The sequence below is a fragment of the Pagrus pagrus genome (genome assembly GCF_965226575.1).
Source record: "Pagrus pagrus genome assembly, chromosome: 13".
In the NCBI taxonomy this organism is placed as follows: Eukaryota; Metazoa; Chordata; class Actinopteri; order Spariformes; family Sparidae; genus Pagrus; species Pagrus pagrus.
In genome coordinates this window covers 26,041,824-26,060,340 of record NC_140197.1, presented here as the reverse complement: position 1 = coordinate 26,060,340, position 18,517 = coordinate 26,041,824, and the positions used below count along the sequence as shown (strand labels likewise).

The 18,517-nt window shown below is 40.7% G+C and overlaps 3 protein-coding genes across 4 annotated transcripts; 1 reads left to right on the top strand and 2 right to left on the bottom strand.

Moving 5' to 3' along the window:
• Positions 1-908: 908 nt before the first annotated feature.
• Positions 909-9,124, bottom strand: mgrn1b (mahogunin, ring finger 1b). 2 transcript variants are annotated; one of them, XM_084371143.1, is made up of 17 exons: positions 8,760-9,124; positions 7,665-7,783; positions 7,392-7,480; positions 7,155-7,301; positions 6,519-6,636; positions 6,234-6,300; positions 6,043-6,086; positions 5,899-5,946; positions 5,269-5,337; positions 5,009-5,168; positions 4,766-4,875; positions 4,099-4,313; positions 3,831-3,942; positions 3,692-3,737; positions 3,469-3,573; positions 3,003-3,048; positions 2,657-2,746 (listed from the first exon to the last, which is right to left on the bottom strand). In XM_084371143.1, exons 1-16 carry the CDS (start codon positions 8,845-8,847, stop codon positions 3,008-3,010), a joined length of 1,578 nt encoding a protein of 525 aa, XP_084227269.1. In that variant the 5' UTR covers positions 8,848-9,124; the 3' UTR covers positions 2,657-2,746; positions 3,003-3,007. The 2 variants fall into 2 exon arrangements, with proteins under 2 accessions (XP_084227268.1, XP_084227269.1); XM_084371142.1 differs by lacking the exon at positions 3,003-3,048 and having other exon boundaries at positions 909-2,746.
• Positions 9,125-10,292: 1,168 nt separating this feature from the next.
• cdip1 (cell death-inducing p53 target 1) lies at positions 10,293-16,783 on the top strand. Its single transcript, XM_084372350.1, has 6 exons — positions 10,293-10,479; positions 11,343-11,398; positions 12,220-12,370; positions 12,648-12,788; positions 13,422-13,695; positions 14,955-16,783. Exons 3-6 carry the CDS (start codon positions 12,295-12,297, stop codon positions 15,064-15,066), a joined length of 603 nt encoding a protein of 200 aa, XP_084228476.1. The 5' UTR covers positions 10,293-10,479; positions 11,343-11,398; positions 12,220-12,294; the 3' UTR covers positions 15,067-16,783.
• polr3k (polymerase (RNA) III (DNA directed) polypeptide K) lies at positions 15,606-18,436 on the bottom strand. Its single transcript, XM_084372354.1, has 3 exons — positions 18,179-18,436; positions 17,977-18,064; positions 15,606-17,184 (listed from the first exon to the last, which is right to left on the bottom strand). The coding sequence occupies exons 1-3, from the start codon at positions 18,287-18,289 to the stop codon at positions 17,057-17,059; spliced, it is 327 nt and encodes a 108-aa protein (XP_084228480.1). The 5' UTR covers positions 18,290-18,436; the 3' UTR covers positions 15,606-17,056.
• Positions 18,437-18,517: the final 81 nt, after the last annotated feature.

Sequence of the window (18,517 nt, the reverse complement as noted above, 5' to 3'; positions counted from 1 at the left end):
AAAACCACAACTGGCTTTTCTTAATGTTTTGTCTACTTTTGTGTAAAACTAACTGTTGTGAGGAGCAGACACAACAGTTAACAGGGGGAAAAAAGGATGGAAGAAACCTCAAGAAGAGCCACAAAGAAGGGATCCCTCTCCCCGGACAGACAGACATGCGATTGATGAAATACAACATTGAATAGATAGAAGATGTCTGTCGTTAATTTCTTGAACACACTGTGGCTTTAATGACAGTCAGTAGCTGTATTAAGTCTTATTAGTCAACGGGAACTTTGTCATCCACTTGGCTCCGAGTCAGTTAATTTGTTGATGCACATTGTAGGCCACTGTTTTATCCTTAAGCCTTCAGGTACCAGAGGAAGCTTATTTACCGACAGCACTGTTTCCAAGTGACCAGCTGTGGCCAGGTTATGACGCTCCTTGTTAATGAACAGAAGTCCTATTAATCAGAAACTCACAGGTCCATAAGGCCTCTCAGGTGGAAGATTAACTGAGAGCCTGACTTTGAGGTTTTACAGCAGTCCATGGTCCATGGCTTATTTGCAAAACTGTAGTGTAACCAAAATCTACAGGAAACCACCAGAGGGCACTGCTAATCCAGATAGAGGACTCAACTTTGCCAATAATAATCTGCAAATCCCATCGGTCATAAACTCTAATACTCTGGTCTTATACTTCCCTTCCTTTTAACTTGAAGACAAATTTTGCACAACATTTCATGCACACTACATCTGAAGTTGCTCTTAATCTCAAATTAATAACCCTCTTCTCATTATACAAATCATTCACAATGATGCCAAATTTAATAATTTCACCAAATATGTCATTGGGTGTGCAAAAAAATATTCTTTGCATGAAAATAAAATGTAAATATTGTGATGGATCAGAAAACTGGTAGTTCGAAGTACAGAATCTTTGTTCTTTATTGTTATACACATGCTGCTTTACACACCAGGAAAGACAGGTATTGATTTTACAGAGAGCCACAAACCACCTACTGTGGAGTTTTCCTGGATACCAGGTCAATAGTGGTCAAAAAAGGGAACAGGAAGGCACAGTGTCAAGTTGAAATGGCACAGAAGAGGAGGGAGGGGAAGACAAAATAACCATGTTACTAAAAAGCAGTGAGGATTAAGCCTCTACAAATTCACATGCAAATGCTAGCCCAATTATTAAAATGCAACGTTTGCATTTATTGCATTGGATGTGTTCCTTCCAATCAAACGTACAGTAGAAGAATCCACTTTAACCTAAATACTAAGATTAAATGCATAATTGATACATGGCCATAACATAGTAAATGAACAGTTCAGTTTTAATATTGGAATAACAATGACAAGATACATTTTCCAGTAGCATGAAGTTTGCGATAGAAAAAAAAAAAAGGCTCTGTACATCAGCATCAAAAATCCTGTCTACGGGCTGAAAACTTGTATATTGTGGCATTTATAAGAACACTAATGTCCAATGCAACAAGCAGGCAGCCATATCAATTCAAGGCACAAAGATCTATATGCATGGCGCTACACATACAGGACCAAGGTAAGTAAAGGCGTTGCAGCCACACGAACACCTGACCCATTTTTTTGCAGCTACATCACATAAGCAGACACAAAGACCGTACAGAGATGTGCCACATCTACGACAAGCACACGTACTGTGCCATACTGAGTCAGCATACATGTAGCTGGAGCATCTATGCTTGTTGCAGGCTTTAGCCATCTTTGAGTTCAGCTGTTAGGGTGTGAATCTGTAGCTCTTATTGATTATCCAAGTCTTAAATAATGTGCATGTTAACTGAATCTACTTCCATTACTTCAATATCAGGATTTTTTTTTTTTTTAACGATTTGTAATATGCAAGTTTTTACAATTTTTGAAGTAACTACACAGGATTCTAGTACAGTTATGATACATAGATATCACATAATTTGAAATAATAAAAAAGTGACATGTAAATGTTTAAGACTGCATAAAACTTTAACTAATCCCATCATAAACTCTTGTTATAAGGAATGGATTATAAACGATTTTGTTGGAGTGCAAAATCACTTCAAATGGACACACAGATACATAAGTAATGTTTTCAAGGTTTCTGCTCACAACCCAAATCAACCTGCCTGAAAAACAAGTCATTAATGTATTTCACGCATGAATACAATATCTAAACACAAACCGTATTTTTAGAAATGCTTCTGAATTTAGTGTCAAGCATTTGATAGAATTAAAGTAAGTGTGCTTAAAAGCACCACCGTGACAGGTAGTGAAATATCTCTGGAATCCACATTACTAGACCACAACTCCGGCCAAGACACACAACTGAACACCATCCGACAGGTAATGAAATGTTTTTCAAAGCTCGGGAAACATCTTTTTTTTTTTTAACATCAGTCATAGAGTAAGGTACCAAGAGGAGGAGTCAAATTTCTTTTCTAATGTCAGTGACATTGGTGGAGTAAACGCAGTCCTCCCTCGTTATGGTGGACTGCGTTTCAGGGCCTTTGTTGGCTCCGATCACAGGAGCAGAACACGGGGCTGTGGGGGGGGAGTCAAAGGAACAGAGGGAGTGGATGATCTTTGTAAAGCATAAATCTGTTCTGATGGATGGGAGGGTAAAAGGCTGGATCAGAGTCAGGGGTTGAGGTGCTCATCCTCCATATGAATGCTGCTCGCAGGACACAGGAGAGGCTGGCTGGAGCAGTTTGTGCTCTGACTTTTCAGGCTTTCTGTTGATTCTGATGACCCTGGTGAGGAAGAAGCAACAGATAAGCGAACAAAAAAGTGAATTTTTCAGGAAACGCTGCTCATTCTTAACAAGATAGGCCTTGTCTGCGTTTTATAACTGGCTTATCGGAGGAAATTCACCTGATAATACCCGCTGGATCTTTTCTTTTTCTAGCTGTGATAGATGACGACAAACTTATTTATGGAGAACAGGATTCAGTGAGAGCGGTGAAGCTCATACACAGAGAAGCAGAGCAGACAGGAAAGCCTACATACCACAGTTATTCCTCCATACCAATAGAGCAGGCATCAGGACCGAGAGCTGCCCAAAGTGAGGCAGCATGAAGAGACAGGATGGCAGGGAACAGAAGAGGAGTGTTAGGAAATAGAGAAGCACAAAAGCACACAGGTTAGATGCAAAGCACAGGGAATCACAGCTGTGAGTCTTGGATTTAAGAGGAGACACAGAACAGATTTATCATCCAGAAAGAAGTCAAAAACAAGCAAGAAACAGACAATTTGAAGTTGATGAGGCTACAGTTTTAAGGAGCTGCAGTCAAATGCTTGATCAACTGAAAGTACAGGTCTGTACTGAATATGGCTTTATACATAAAGAGATTATACACACAGTAAAACAATACACATATTCTACTTCTTTCCCTTTTCTTTCCCATTTGAAGGAGCTTAAAGATTTTCCTCGAGAGTCTGATACTTTCTTTGTTCCTGGCATTGGATTTCTAACCTGGCAGGGACAAGTCGCCCGGTGGGTCACTCTCTGTTTTGGTCAAGCTGCTGTGTTCACTGCTGCAGTCCTGTAGGATGTCTCCTCCAGCATGCATCCTGTCCTCTGGATCACCCAGGAGAGTAAATGTCAATGAATCTAACTCTCAGAGACAACAAATCTTTACCAGTGTCACACAATAATAAGATAACTCTCCAGCTGAGTGCCAGCTGAGAAAACTCACCATCATCTGGAGACAGGGATTCTGCCACGTCCTCGGTCGCTGTGCCCTGGAAGAAGAAGGAAAAGAAATGTTGTTTCTTAAAGCTTTTGTTTGCTACAAAGTCAATGTTTCAATGTCAGCTGGTAAGGTTGTGTCTTACGTCTGTGGGGGCGGGGCTGCTGGACAGCATTGTGTGCGGCTGAGCGTCGGACATCTCGGACAGCTTCTCCTCATCTTCCTCCTGGATGGGAGAGGATGGAGACCTAAGGGTGCTGGAGTGGGAAGACAAGGGGAAAAAATCATGAATAAAACATATAATTCAATCAATCACAGCTTCCTAGATGGACAGATTTTCACTCTAATTACATCACTACCTTTCATAAGAAATGATAATGACCTCCAGCTGTTGTAAGGTGATGTTTTCTTACCTGTCAGGTGACTTGCTGACTTTTCCTTTCTGCAGACTCCCATCACTTAAATGCTCCGGGGAGCTCAGCTGTCTGCCGTCACCTCCCAGACCCCCTGAGAAGTTGATTTCATCATAGAGGGGGGCAGACGGGATGGCAGGAGACACTGACCGCAGACCATTCAAAGCCTCTAACAGTGAGATGGGTTCAAAGCCGGGAGGAACCGAGTCTGTGCCCTGCAAAGAGACATGGACAAAGGACTGGTGGTGACAATGCACAGCTGATAAACAAATGGCTGCATATTCATACAGAGTCAACTATTCCATTCAGAGAGGCAATTACCAGATAAGTAACAAAGCCACCCAATCAGCCTCGACACAAACTACCAACTTGCTGCCCAATAAAAGTTGGTATGAATCAAGAGCCTTCCTTTTAACTTTGTTTTTAATGAGCTATTGTTGTGAAACACGTTAAAGTAGGAATGGACTCAATTTAACATTTGTGAATATCAGTCGTTCCACTACTGCAGCCAGTTACAATGTTTTGCTGCAGAACGTCACGAGGCAATAAAGCTAAAAATGTATTATGCAGCGTGATTTCATGCTCAGTTTCCCTCTGATGCTGCTGGACATCTGAGCCATTTTTTAAAGATTTTAACTGATTATGCACAGATGTGCATGTGACTTACTGAGTGCTCCTCGTGGTCCATAGTCTGAGCCAGAACAGGGCTGAAAGACACGGGGGAAAGAGCACCAGGCTTTTTCCTCACAGCTCTGATCTGCAGCAAGGCTCTGAAGGCTGGTAAGAGGAACACAGGCTCAAATTAAACACACAGGTAATTCTTGATGTCCAACTTCGACAACTCTTTAAATATAAGTAATAGAGCTCCTTAAAGAGCGGAGCGTTATTAAAATAATGAGCCACTTCTTACGCAGCCTGCATATGGGACAGTTGTTGGCCTGGTAACGCAGCGTGTCTGCGCAGGAGTTGCAGAGACACAGATGTCTGCAGGGCAGGATGAGTGTGTCTCTCAAGTCAGACAGACAGACAACACACTCGTTGCTGTTGTCACTGTTTTCATCATCTGAGGGCTGGAAAGAGAAAGCAAATATAATCAAAAATCACACATAAAACATGAATCATCTTTCACAGCTTTGTGATTCACGTACATGGTAATATTTTGATTGATACCTTGGTTTCTTGGTTGTTTTTGTTCTCAATCCCGTAGATCTCCTGTAAGAGGTAGCTCACACGGTCCACCTCGAAAGATAAAGTCACAGGAATTTGACATTCATGTTTCAGAAGCATGGGTCCATGTACACAGTGAGGTCCAAGGGAGTATGAAAGCAAAATGTGTAACATATTCTCTCCACTCACTTCTATTCAGAAAGCAGTGAGTCTTAAAATAAAAACCATCTCTCTTAAGGTGTACTCAACAAAATCACTGTGATGTTTCATATTCAAAGACAGAAACAAAACACAAAAACAAAAGAGTCTATGTGAAATTACTTTGAACTCCATGTAATCCAAGTTTACATTCAACAGCTACTTATTGCCAGACTCCCAGGGGTCTCGGCACAGATATTTCAAAAGCAGCAGAAGAGTACGAGGTACACTGACGCTCTGCTTAAAACATCCTGTATTGCATTAACAACATGCTGTCGCACATACAGTATGTTCTTCACACTTTACTGACTTGGATTGCAGGTGGTTAAAAAACATCAAATTGATTTAAGCAAACCGAGGATATGCAGCACACATTACACTTCTGACTTTAATTATTTGCTAAATAATGTTGTAAAAAAGCAATACTGAACCTACAATTTGCTTCTGCTTCAGCGGCTTGACGGAGAAACTGCCATCAACATGCTGGAGGAACAAAAAAAGTAGTAGAAGTTTTAATTCATATAAAAACTTGTTCTGTACATACTCAAATGAAGAACTTTCAGTTCAGTGTATACTTACTCTTTCAAAGGCTGCCAAAAGTACGTGAGCATGTCCAAGGCAGTCTTGAAGAGAACACACACATTTAAAATCAATTGAACTGCTAACATTGATAGCAACTGTTGAACTACTGTTTAATGTGACTAAATTTCACTATTTCGTAAACATGCCTCTGACATTTGTTTGGCTGTTTTGCAGCTCTAGCGACCTACCGTCCCCTTCATCAACCACGGCCTGGATCACCATGGGGAACACTCCTCGGTCCAGGTCAAAGTTCAGCTTTAGGAGAAAAGATATAAATATTTTATTGTAATTCAGTTTAAATTTATGTGTGTAATGAGTCAAAAAGTGTGCCGATGCACTGATGTAGCCCTCTGGAGAGAGTTGTAAGCAGCGGATATTTACAGACGTAAACAAACACCCCTGGAGCTCGTTAGTTTTTGTGATGTGTGATCCAGTAACAAACTCTGATTCACTCATTAACTGCAGATACTTACGTCTTCTTCTTTCCACTCGTTGAAATCGATTTTGAAAGACGGCATGGAGAACTGTTGGCTCACCCCTCGCTTGTAATGCACAGTTTCAGAGACCAGCGATGGATTCTTTGGGCTGTACCTGCACACAGTATGTGACAGAGAATAATGGTCAGTGGGAGGGAAGATGGAGGAATCTGACTGGCCAAAGGCTGATTCATTCATGGTTCATTCAGACATTTACCAGAACGGAAAGACTACTGGTGGCCGCCGTGTTTAATACAATGGCTTCAGTATGAAATATTACTTTGATCATCTTTTTCATCATATCTTCAGTATCCATGGTTACTGGCGGTTGCTAAGGACCCGCTGTATCTATTCTAGTCTGCGCTCTAAGGCTCAAATCTCACCACCCATAAAACAGAGTTTAAATCTCTGTGGCACAATGTTTCCCACTAAAGTAATGCAGCACTGTCAGCATGAATATCTGTTCACCTGATACTGTAATCAAATAGACTTTTATTTTAATTCATACAGGACACATAAATGGATTTAGAAGTGTATTTCAATTGAATGAATGAAATAATGTTTCATCCTTCTTTCTATTAACAGCTAAAGCTTGCTCAGACCCAGTGGAGCCCCATAAAAAAGGAGTCTTACACTGCCATCCCGTTGGAGAACTCCTCAAATGCTTGACAGTAGAGGGTGATGGCCACTCGTGCATCAGCATCGAAGGTGAACTCCACTCCGTACTGGACCTTTGGTTTTCCGCCTTCTTCCACCGGTGTGTCAGAGTCGTCTTTATACCTGCAATCAGGAGGTTTGACAAACTCTTACAAAATGGTTCTTTGTTACTGTTGTGATTTTTGTGTCGTCAGGTTGTCATGCGATCTTTACCTGACCAAACGCAAAGAGTCCTTCCTGATGTTGACCAGACTCCTCAGAGTTTTCACAGGCTCGTGGGGTGCAGGCGTCACATATGGAAACTAGTGAAATAACAACAACAATATGAAAGATGCTACTTTGTTTGAATTTTGTGAAATGGTTTGACTGATCATATTTCCAACAAGTAATGCAGAACTCTGTCAAAGGAGTTTTAAAGCTGTGGAAAATACACAGCGACGAATCCCCAGATGATTAAAACTGGGATGAGGAGACGTCCATTCTTACCTGCACCGGCCTATTTCCAAGAAAATTCAGGTCCATGTTTTCTCCAAAAAGGTATCCCTCTGGATGTGGTGTGTCGAATTTCTCTCCTCCCATGAAGAAGTGGCTCGCAAAATAATTCCCTGAGGACAAGAGAGAGAGAGAAAAGATGAAAAACAATAAGCACAGCAGCTCAATTTATATGCAGCAACTTCAACTGATCCGCCTGTAAAATGAAATGTTTTGGCTGAAGTGTATTATGAGTGTTTTGAGCAGAATATGGTGGTGTTTAATAATGCAGTCTCTACAGGACTTAAACAACTTCAAAACAGACGTGATAACATTTATTTTCAGTAAACAAAACCAGTAACTTCATTATCACCGTATCGGTCATAATGGCTGTTTACTGAGATGCAGGAGATTATCTGATCCGCTGAAGGGACTTTCTACAATAAAACGTCTGCTGGTTTTTATGGGTTTTAAACAGATTTATTGGTCTCATGCTGACACACCCATCTACATCTACAGATACTATCTACATGCTGTGTTTTTATTGTTTGAAAATATCTCAATAACACAGTGATGGTGTATCAAACACAGAAGACAAAACGTACTTATTAAAAAACACATCTGAAAGTGGAGGTAAAGATGTTTGTTATGAAAGCTAAACATCATTTGATGACATGTGTGTCATGTGTCTTGGATGTCAGCATCACCTGTCACCTTAATGTGGATAAAACACCTCAGTGGAAGTCTGTACATTCAGCTTTGGTCCCTTACTTCATGTATTATGACCACGATGCTGCTGTTACTTAATAATAAACCAGTCATAGTCAGTGCCATTATCACGGTGTCCGCCACATTAAACTGTAAATATCACAAGATTTTCTGCATAACATGTGACCTACCGGCAACAGTCGCCTTTCTGTACGCTTATAAATGTTTACAATCATTGTCTGACTAACAAATAGCGTTAACTGATGGCAGTCAACAGGAAATAAACAATCATTAACACCCAACAGCTAACGCTAGTGTGCGCTCGGTGCCTCAGTGTTTACTCTTGCTATAAAAGATCCATGTTTATGACATTTCAGCCAGGAGACAATGCCGATCACTTACCCGATTTTGGTGGAAATCGATAGGCCGAGTTGGCCTGGATATCGATATCCTCAACACCAGCGATTCTGCGACTCAGGATGGACCCCATCTTTCTCCGCTGGCTCGCCGATGTTAGCTACGGTTAGCTAGCAGCTAACAGCGCGTCAGCAGCCCCGATTAGCTCTGCCTTCAGCGTGCGCTAACGCTAAAACGAAGATAACATCCACCGGAGGTAACCGCTGTCGTTAAATTAACATTTTACACGTTCAATTTTGCCGTGGCTACGTTGCTAATGCTAACGCTAAGCAGGAAACTAACTGAGACGGGCTGTTGTTTTGCCAGAGCTGTGCTAACGGAGCGGGGAGGCGACCTGATTGGCTGTTACCAAGCGCTTCCAGAAAGTGGGGGCGCTCGTTTTATGTGACGGGACTGCCCGGCGGGAGGGCGGTCAGGAGGGGAAGAGGTCAGCACAGGGGCGTCGTTTGATTTTCTACATACTGAAGGATAACGATGGAGTTTGCAACACCGTAACAACTAACAGTACTGTAGAGCAATATAATAAAGAAAAATATAATATAATATAATATAATATAATATAATATATTAATAAATGAGCCATATGTAGACTCATGTTATACGTGGGAAAAAGAATAAGATATATTATCCCCTGCAAAGGATATATAAATAACTGAAATGGCACAAGTACTCTATTTTATATTTTGTGAGTTTCTGTCTGGATTCTGCCTTATGGAGCTTGACACCGGGAGGAACATGAATATTTACTGCCCTCCAGTGGTCACAATGAAGACCTGCAGCACACTTATTATTATCATCAGTATGTAAAAACTTATTATTAGTGTTAGTAAGTCAAATAACAACCGTAACATCAACATTATAATTATTATTATTATTATTCAGCTGGGATGGTCTGCGTGTTTAAACTCACATATTACCCCATCTGTAGTGTTGCAGTTCCCCAGTATGACCACAAGAGGGCAGTAAACACTCGTGTTTCTAACACTCAACACTCAAGTCAACCCTCATCTCCACAACTGTTTTCTGATAAACAATCACGGACACTATTGGAAAAAGAGCTCTTTTACAGTGCAGTTATTTTTATTGTATGAATATACATCTCCTTAGTAGTGACCTTTATCCTGAGGTGTTAATATGGACCTGGAGGTTGACCTGAGTGTATTTTGTTCACTGCATTCACAGGGAGGAACCGCAACAGGCTAACGTGCAGTGTTGATATCGAACTAATTCTTACTATAATCACTTCGTATAACATGTTAGTAAATGATTATTAGAGATTTCACTATACTGGTGCGATTAGGAGTCAGTATTGGTAATAATTGCAATAATTAATAATTAATAAACGGTCTGTTTATTAGCTGTTAAAGCTAGCGTCATCTTAGACACGATTTCATGCTAATACTTCCGGTAAATACTTTCAAAATAAATATGTATTTCTTTATTTTTTTGTTGCTTTTCATAACTTATACATTTACTACCTATATTTTAACATCGTACAATGATATATATGTGTCTCTCATCAGCTTTTTAATATGTTTCGTGCCTGTGTAAAACACAATTAATGACTTGGTGTGTGAACGTGAGGACGTTTTATTAGAGTGTGAATCCCCCTCAACGGATGTTGACTTTCATCAGCAGGTCGGAGCTGCTAACGTCAAACAGCTTCAGTTGCACCGCGGGCAGGCAGCGATCCTCACAAAACCAGGTAATTTGGCTTTCAGCCCACTGACAATTACATCATTATCGTTTCTGCTAGAAACAATGTTTCACAATGATTTGGACGTTCAGTCAATTCCTTTTCAAGTGTTGTCCTTTATCTCCAGTCTGCTGTTTCTGTGCCTAGAATGGCGACGTTAGCTTGCTAACGACAGCTAGCAAACATACTTTGCGTTGCTTTAGGTTAGCTGAACAAACACATCCTTGTCTTCCATGTTGCCTCATCAGCTGGGTACGAGTGGTCGCTGTTAGTCGTTTATCATCTCATTTTGATAAGATTGATTCCCTGCGACCTGCCAGTTAGCCAACACTAGTTACATTAACGTTATCAGCGTTAACGTTATTCCCGTTAGCCACCGAGTGATTTAACGTTGGTATTAATGTGACACACTTGTACCAGATACGTGTCACAATTGAAGTTAACATCAGTGCTGACTTTCGCTAGCCTCCATTACGTAACTAAGTTGTTCATGGTTAGTTGTGCAAGTAGCGTTGAGCTGGATTATCTGGGAAAGGATTTAAAAAAAAACCCAACAGCTAGCTAGGTGGTTAGCTGAGAAGCGTTAGCATCGTTGTGGTGAAGGCTGGTCATTTACAAACATTAACCTCGATGTTGCAATGACATGTTTTTAACTTCTTCTTTTTGGTGTCACTGAGGTGGGTTTCGTTTACATCAGCTCCGAGGTGCTGTTGAGACTGAAGAGTATAATTTGGGCTTTATTGTTGTTCTTTAAAAATACATAGTTAATCTTGCTGGATCCCTCACATCTGTGTACTCACCTTTGCACAGCCACTTTAATGTTTCACATGAACCTTTAGTAAAATAACCTGAACATTTTTGTCACGTTACAGGTTTTGGCACATTTGTCAGATTCCTCCAGTGGAGTCTTTCTTTGTCCCAGTCGCAGGTACATTGTTCTTGTCTCACTCACCAGTTATCTTAATATCTGTCATGACCATTTCACCGCTCACACTACACATACCCTTAGACAGTTTTATGTAAAGTTAAACATATAGTTTCACAAATGTACGACTGTATACACAATACACATGTTTGGGGGTTGTGTAGGTTCATACCCAAATGTAACAACCCACCCACGCCTTCTTCCTCATCTTACGTACCAGATGGAAAATGATAAGACCTCAATCTGTTTCCTGTGAAGAGCACACGTTTTCACAAAGTCATTTTTGCGCCACAGGACACACAGTTACACACATATTCCAGTGTTGTAACTCGGGGACATTTGTTGCACTTAGCAATCAGCCACAACATGCATTATTTAGACAGAGAAAATCACGCTTCCTGCTGAAACCTGAGCCCTGAGACAGGACTGTGGTGCCGTCACTGATGTTGTTGCTGTTGTTTTATTCACACTTCTAGAAAAGGTACATTTTTATGTTGAATATCCTTTTTGTTAGTGCCAGCTGATGATCAGATAGTCCCCCATTACTCTGATTTTACTTGGAACACAATAATATTTTGATTCTTCAGTAATATCAGACAGAGCTCAGTTGCCGTTTTTCACCACAAAGTCACTTAAACCCCACTGCGTTTCACCCAGGTGTGCTGAAACTTACAGTACATGTGCACACTGTCATCAGCAGGTCCACAAAGTACCTCATTAGCCTCTCTGACTGTCGTTGGAACATTTCATGACTTGAGAGGATTCAGTGTCAAAGAGTAATGAGCCACGGGACTCTAACTTTGCATGGCTCTTTCCCCTCACAGAATAAAAGTCCACAGGGGAGTTGTGAGGGGAGCTCCGTGTCCAACCCCCTTCTCCTATACAGACATCCGGCCAGTATGTCCAGTGACCCTCCTCCTCCGTACCCTGGAGGTCCCAGTGCCCCCCTCATTGAGGAGAAGAATGGACAACCAGGTAACACAACTTAACATGTAGGATTATAGTGAATGTTAATATCCACTCACATATATTGTATTTGAAATTACCTCATTCCTACTCTGTGTTTCTGATTTTCCTTCATATACAACTCCACAATATGACTCTGTACACAAATGTTAATCATTGTGGCTTGAGTAAACTGTCGCCATGGAGACTTTGATATATTGCAGTATGACTTGTTTGCATTTGTTGACTCTGACTCCAACCTGTGTACCATGTTCCTCATCTTCTTCTTGTTTCCTGTTTGAAACAGTAAGAACTGCTCCAGTGCAGGGACAGCCCCTGCCTCCAGACTATGGCCCTCCACCCTACGAGGCCTCGCAGCCAGGCTTCCTTCCCCCACATGTCCCTGGAGAAGGACCCATGCCTATGCCAATGCCTCCACCACCACCAGGTGCTGCAGACAGTCTGTACATGAAACATCAACACTACAAAACGCTTTATTTATAAGCATTGTTTCCACTAAAATGCTTTCACTATAGTACTCTTAGAACCTGTACATAACCCATAATGAATGTGCCTAAGCCTTAGATCACAGACGGTACTAAACATAGGCAGGGTTGTTAACCAGGGCATCAGGGGTAACTGCTTCACTCTTCCAGCAGTTGGAAAGTTGACTTGAGAAGCTGCTGCATTCATTAACTGACACACTGTGACAAATACCGAACATTACTGCCCACACACAGTGCACACAACACACATGTTCTGTGTACTTTCTTCCCAGTATGTGGTTGTTGTTTTTTTTTTACAACGAAGAAACTTTGCTTGAGAAAAGGCTGAAGGAGCTAGAGTCACCACTCAGTGGTCTGCATTGTTTGAACTCCACCTGTTAGGATTGGTTCAGTGTGCTAGGTATCTTCACAGAATGGTAATGAAGAAACAGGACAGCAGGGAGCGATTATTTTGGTACCATTCACAAATTTTGGGAAAAAAACACAATCACAAGTGCCACCATATCAGTACAAGTTAATGTGTGCCTAACTCCATTTAGAATACAGCTTATTAAGTGTCATCTCCTTCTGTACAGGTGGCCACTACCCTCCACCCGGTCACTTCCCTCACCCGATGCCAGGACAGATGGGTCCCGGTCCCAGTCACTTTGTCCACATGGGAGGTCACACAGCGACCGTCCTCGCTCCTCCAGGAGCAGCAACCACTGTGACCGTACTGCAGGGGGAAATGTTCCAGACCTCGCCGGTGCAGACCGTCTGTCCGCACTGTCAGCAGGCAATCATCACCCGCATCTCCCACGATGTCGGGCTCATGAACACACTCTTCTGCCTCTTCTGCTTCTTTGTAGGGTAAGTAGACTACAGGCCAGCAGTTAAGAAATAAAGGCATCTAATAGTTGTTTGTGGTGGCAGCAGTCCTAAGATACACATTGTTCTCAACAGAGTGGAAAAATTGAGGTTTTAAAGGTCAAGCGTCTGCATGTAGAAGTCTGTAGAGGTCTCATTCTTTTACAGTTCTTAAAACAGATTAATTAGAATTATAGAAAATGTACAATATAAATGATCAAAATATTATATTGAAGTCTAACAGTTAAAATAAATGTCTACCAAAATACTGACTACCAGAAAACAGAGCTCAAACTAACTGTGTTGGTTTGGCACTCTACATTCACAGTCTGTTAGTTCACACTCAGCCTGTTCTCAGCCACTCATTAATATGCAAAGCAAGTGCCCCTGTTTATGATGTGATAGGCAAATTAAATGCTTCTGTAGAAGACATGTCTTCAATATGCAGACATCTGGGGCTAGTTGCATAAAACTCGGTGTAGATTCACATTTAAAACTGTTTACGCACAAATACAGAAAAATGCATTCCTATTCATTTGATCAGATTGATTGAGCTTTCCATAAACGGATGTCAAAACATCCTTAAATATCTGTTTATATATTGATACTTGTGCCCACTCCACTACTGTCAACCAATATGTAACATCAGAATGATGATCAATATAGAGATCATTTTGAAACAGACATTACTACATGCTTTGCAATCCAGGATCAAATGAAAAGATCATTGATGAAGAAGTAAAGAATTCATTTTACTGAATTCTGTGTAGACTGCAAAATAATCATACAATCATTGAAAGTGGTAATTAACTTAAACAATGTTTTACTCTACGTCTTTCAACTAATATTTCATGACCACATCTTCATTTCCCTGCAAATGTCTCTACACACACTGTCACTGCACATTCATCCGTTATCAACATCAGTTTATGTGTGGGGGAAGGGGAGTATGCAAGGTTTATAAATCTGGTCCATGAAGTTTCAGCAGCCTGTTGTTGATTCACTTGTATGTTTTGCATACAGAGCTGTCTGTGACCTTTGTTCCAGCATGATGCAAATAGTAAATTGTATTCATTTCATTCAGATCAGGGTAAACAATCAGACGCTGCCAGACGTTTTATTCTGTTCCTTTGTTCAGACAACAGCAGCGTTTCAGTCTGCTGACGCCCACTTCCTCTTTTCTAGGCACTAAACGTTTATAACCGTGGGCAGGTGGTTGACTTTGCGACATGATATCTTGTCTGTCTGTTCCTCATTTCCAGGTGTGATCTCGGCTGCTGCTTGATTCCCTGCCTGATTGATGACCTCAAGGATGTGACACACACCTGCCCTTACTGTAAGGGCTACATTTACACATACAAGCGTATATGCTAACCACCGACAGCTGTATGCTACAGAGACATGTACATGCACACACATAAATTCACAGCTCCTCCTGCTGGTAGTGACAGACCCCCCTCCCCCATTTTTGCAAAGTGTTGTGTAGCCCTATTAAATTGTAAGTGCAGTTTTCTCATTAGTTCACACAATATTTACTGTATATATCTTTCAGCATAATTCGTTCATGTATAAATATGCATTTGAAATGTACAAATCTCACTGAGCTACAGAAGTTGTAGGGCACTTAAACATCCACCAAAGCCACAGGTGCATTTGATCCTGTATGGAGACCTGGGGAAAAGGCTGGTGATGTTACAGTTGTTAAAATAAGAAGATCTCAGATAGAGAAAGCTGTGAAAATGGTCACTTTATTTATTAGAAATCATTTTGCTGAGAAGCAAGTTTATTGAAGTCAAACATGCTGGGTTAGCGTTCTTGTTTTTTTTTTCTTTCAGATATTTTATCCTATTTTAACAAGTTAATATTGAGAACTGTGAACATTTTTGTCCATGTCTGAAGATTTTGTTTTCCTCTTTCCTTTTTCCTTTTTGAATCCCTCATTCAATTTTCGAATGTGAGCTAACTAATGAAGCATTTTCAGCTTGGTTAACTGATGTATTCGCTTGTTTTGGGATGCCTGAGATTGACGCTACATTCTTTATTATTAATCTTCAGGGCTTCAGTCAGAAGTCACACACGGTTCGGTGATTTACAGTTGAGCTAGTTCGCATAAATGCCCTCTGTCCGCAATGTACTTAATCTTGTTGATGAATCCACCATTTGCACTTTAAGTTGAAATTCCCCCTTCTGATGCAACCTCAGCTATCATTAACAATGTGACTTAGTGATTCGTCTCATGAGTGAAAGCAGCGTATAATTTTGGCTTTTGCTTGTTAGCTGAGTGAATCCCACAATTCATGCACTTATTCAGAGTATAGAAGTAGACTCAGAGTAGAGCTGGCAGACAGTTGATGGAGACGCACTGCATGACATCTCAGTTACCATGTGTCCTCTCTTTGGCCCATGTGTCAGCGTGATGCAACGCTCCAAACTAGTTTCTCATCACTGATACTGTTGGCTGATTGTTTGTTGGTGCCACAGTTAACAGGTAGCTAGTTTAAAAATAGTTAGCAAACAAATGCCAGCGGTGACACCATCTTAACATTACACTGTTTAGCCTGTAACCCTCCCAATATGGCACCAGCCCCTTAAAGAGTACCTGCATTGCTCAGATGCATGTTAGATAATAAAGATCTCTTTTGACTTATACTAAATAGTGACCTCTCTGCTAGGAATAAGCTTCAAATAAATGATTGTATCAGAAATCTTGCTAAATTACATTGTGATTCCATTGAGATTACTACTAACAGTCAGTTCCACCACAGCATGCCCGAACTGCTACTCACTCACCAAGTGCAGAGTTGGTCTGCATGAGCCACACATGAAAATGAAGAAGTCTCACTCGCTAGCTCTTTGACTCTATGTGCAGTTCATTTTTTTTTTCTTGAGGCTAGCTAATCTGTGCAAGAAAGTCAATTTTGAGTTGAAGGATTGCATTGAACTTTTAATACAAAGCACTGTATGCCATTGTCGTGGATAATGCTGTTCTGCATTGCTCTCTAAATGTCTGTGATATGTATAACTACGCAAGTCAAAATTTGTTTGACGGTTGTATACAGGTACTATTTTATCAATAAAAATCAGAACATGATTTTTCATTGAAACTCATTTTAATGTCATTTGGAAAATGAACTATGTTTTGAAAGTGAATACTGTTAGTAAATACCATCTGCAAAATGAAAACCACAGATTCTTCAGCTGGACCTATACACCGAGGAGAAACTGCACACACTGGAAATCATCAGCAGAATGTCCAGTACCAGAACCTGTTGGCAATAAATATGGGCTCAAAAATGAGGGACATGGGAGGGAAGTAGTGCCACATGAGCATTAAATCCATTAAAATGTTCAAAGTGCAAAGGGTTCAGTCTCTCCATCGGTGTCCACACTGGGCATTGCAGCATTTGTAGAAAGTCGTCATCGGCTCATCAGCTGATCTGGTCTGAATCTGCATGAAATACGCCCGAGGGTGCTCACACTTGGGACATTTTTCTGCAAACGGATACAAGGATATTAAATATTAGTTTGGATCCACAACTCCGAGTTCTTATGTTTGGTTTGTAGAGTGTAAAACAGAAAACGTGTGTAAAATACAGCTGTAAACACTCACCTGGATTAGGATTCAAATTAATACAAGATTCATCTTCAAAGAAAACATTAAAATCTGTGTGTGCCTGCAGCCTGCACTTATTCTAATGAAGATTTGCTTTTGGCAAGTTAAACAGGCATTTAAGGTATTTTATGACATTAGTACAAACTTCAGGACACCCCACAAGTTTTTGTAAAACTTGATACTCTAGAGAAACGATATGCGTTGTGCATGCTGATATTAAAGTCACTATAAAAACAGGTTATGATAAACCAAAACAGCTGCACACCCCTTTTGGTACCGGGGCTTGAGATACTGAAAAATATCTATTTCACATTTTATGTTTTTAGTTTTGAAAAAAATTAACATTACAACTAAAAGTTAAATCTACATTTTCAATTTAAAATTGATAATAGATGTATGATGGATACTTTAAATGCAGAAAATATAAGATTACTGGGGAATTTTGAGGATGGTTTCTCAAGTCCCTGAATCCAGTTATTGTTAAATAAAAAGCTGAATTAAAAATACGACCCTAGTCATGTGTCATACTGTAAACATTCATTACAAGATAAGGTACAGGGCCTTAGAGGCTCTAGTGAAATAATAATAATTGTTGTCAGACCTCTGCCCTCTGCCCTAGTGGTCAATCCAAGCCCATCTATAGCACCATGAGCTGTTTCAATGTCACTTACCAGCAGTGGAGTCCACGTTTTCCCAAGCTGCAGCCCCACCGAGCACATCATCCACCTCCTTTAACTTGGGATACTTCCTGTTATTTACCTGCAAAACAGAATAATAAGTCATGATCTTCTTAGTCTACGGCGTAGACAGTATCACAGATTTAAAATAAGACTTTAAACTGGGTACTGGCCGTGATAACGTATCCCAACTCACCTTTCTTGTGATGTTGTGTACATACGGACAGGTGTTGCAGGCGAATCTCATACACTTCTGTCCCTCCTCGACAATTAAAACGTTTCCGCAGGTCGGACAGAACAGAAGCATGTTAGCCGAGGATGATGTGTAGCTAACAGCCACACGCTGACATAACAAACTCAATATAAGTACACAATTTCACACGGCTAACAGACCATGTAAGTTTCCCTGCTGTGAACAGTTTGCTGCATGTGGAACAGCGGAAGAGGAGCTGCTGAAAGCGGGTGTTACGCTTTTTATCGTCCGGTGGGACACGAAATCCAGAAAGCGGAAGTAGTTTTATACATTGATTCGCCC

Bases quoted from the DNA above. Each gene is read 5' to 3' on its own strand.
- mgrn1b (XM_084371142.1), bottom strand. From the start codon at position 8,847: ATGGGGTCCATCCTGAGTCGCAGAATCGCTGGTGTTGAGGATATCGAT. The intron at 6,301-6,518 runs GTAAGTATCTGC...TTTCTCCTAAAG, and splicing joins ACGAGTGGAAAGAAGAAGAC to CTGAACTTTGACCTGGACCG. The intron at 3,943-4,098 runs GTAAGAAAACAT...TTCCCACTCCAG, and splicing joins GTCAGCAAGTCACCTGACAG to CACCCTTAGGTCTCCATCCT.
- cdip1 (XM_084372350.1), top strand. From the start codon at position 12,295: ATGTCCAGTGACCCTCCTCCTCCGTACCCTGGAGGTCCCAGTGCCCCC. The intron at 12,371-12,647 runs GTAACACAACTT...TGTTTGAAACAG, and splicing joins GGAGAAGAATGGACAACCAG to TAAGAACTGCTCCAGTGCAG. The intron at 12,789-13,421 runs GTGCTGCAGACA...CCTTCTGTACAG, and splicing joins AATGCCTCCACCACCACCAG to GTGGCCACTACCCTCCACCC.
- polr3k (XM_084372354.1), bottom strand. From the start codon at position 18,289: ATGCTTCTGTTCTGTCCGACCTGCGGAAACGTTTTAATTGTCGAGGAG. The intron at 18,065-18,178 runs GTGAGTTGGGAT...TCTGTTTTGCAG, and splicing joins TACACAACATCACAAGAAAG to GTAAATAACAGGAAGTATCC. The intron at 17,185-17,976 runs GTAAGTGACATT...ATCCGTTTGCAG, and splicing joins AAACGTGGACTCCACTGCTG to AAAAATGTCCCAAGTGTGAG.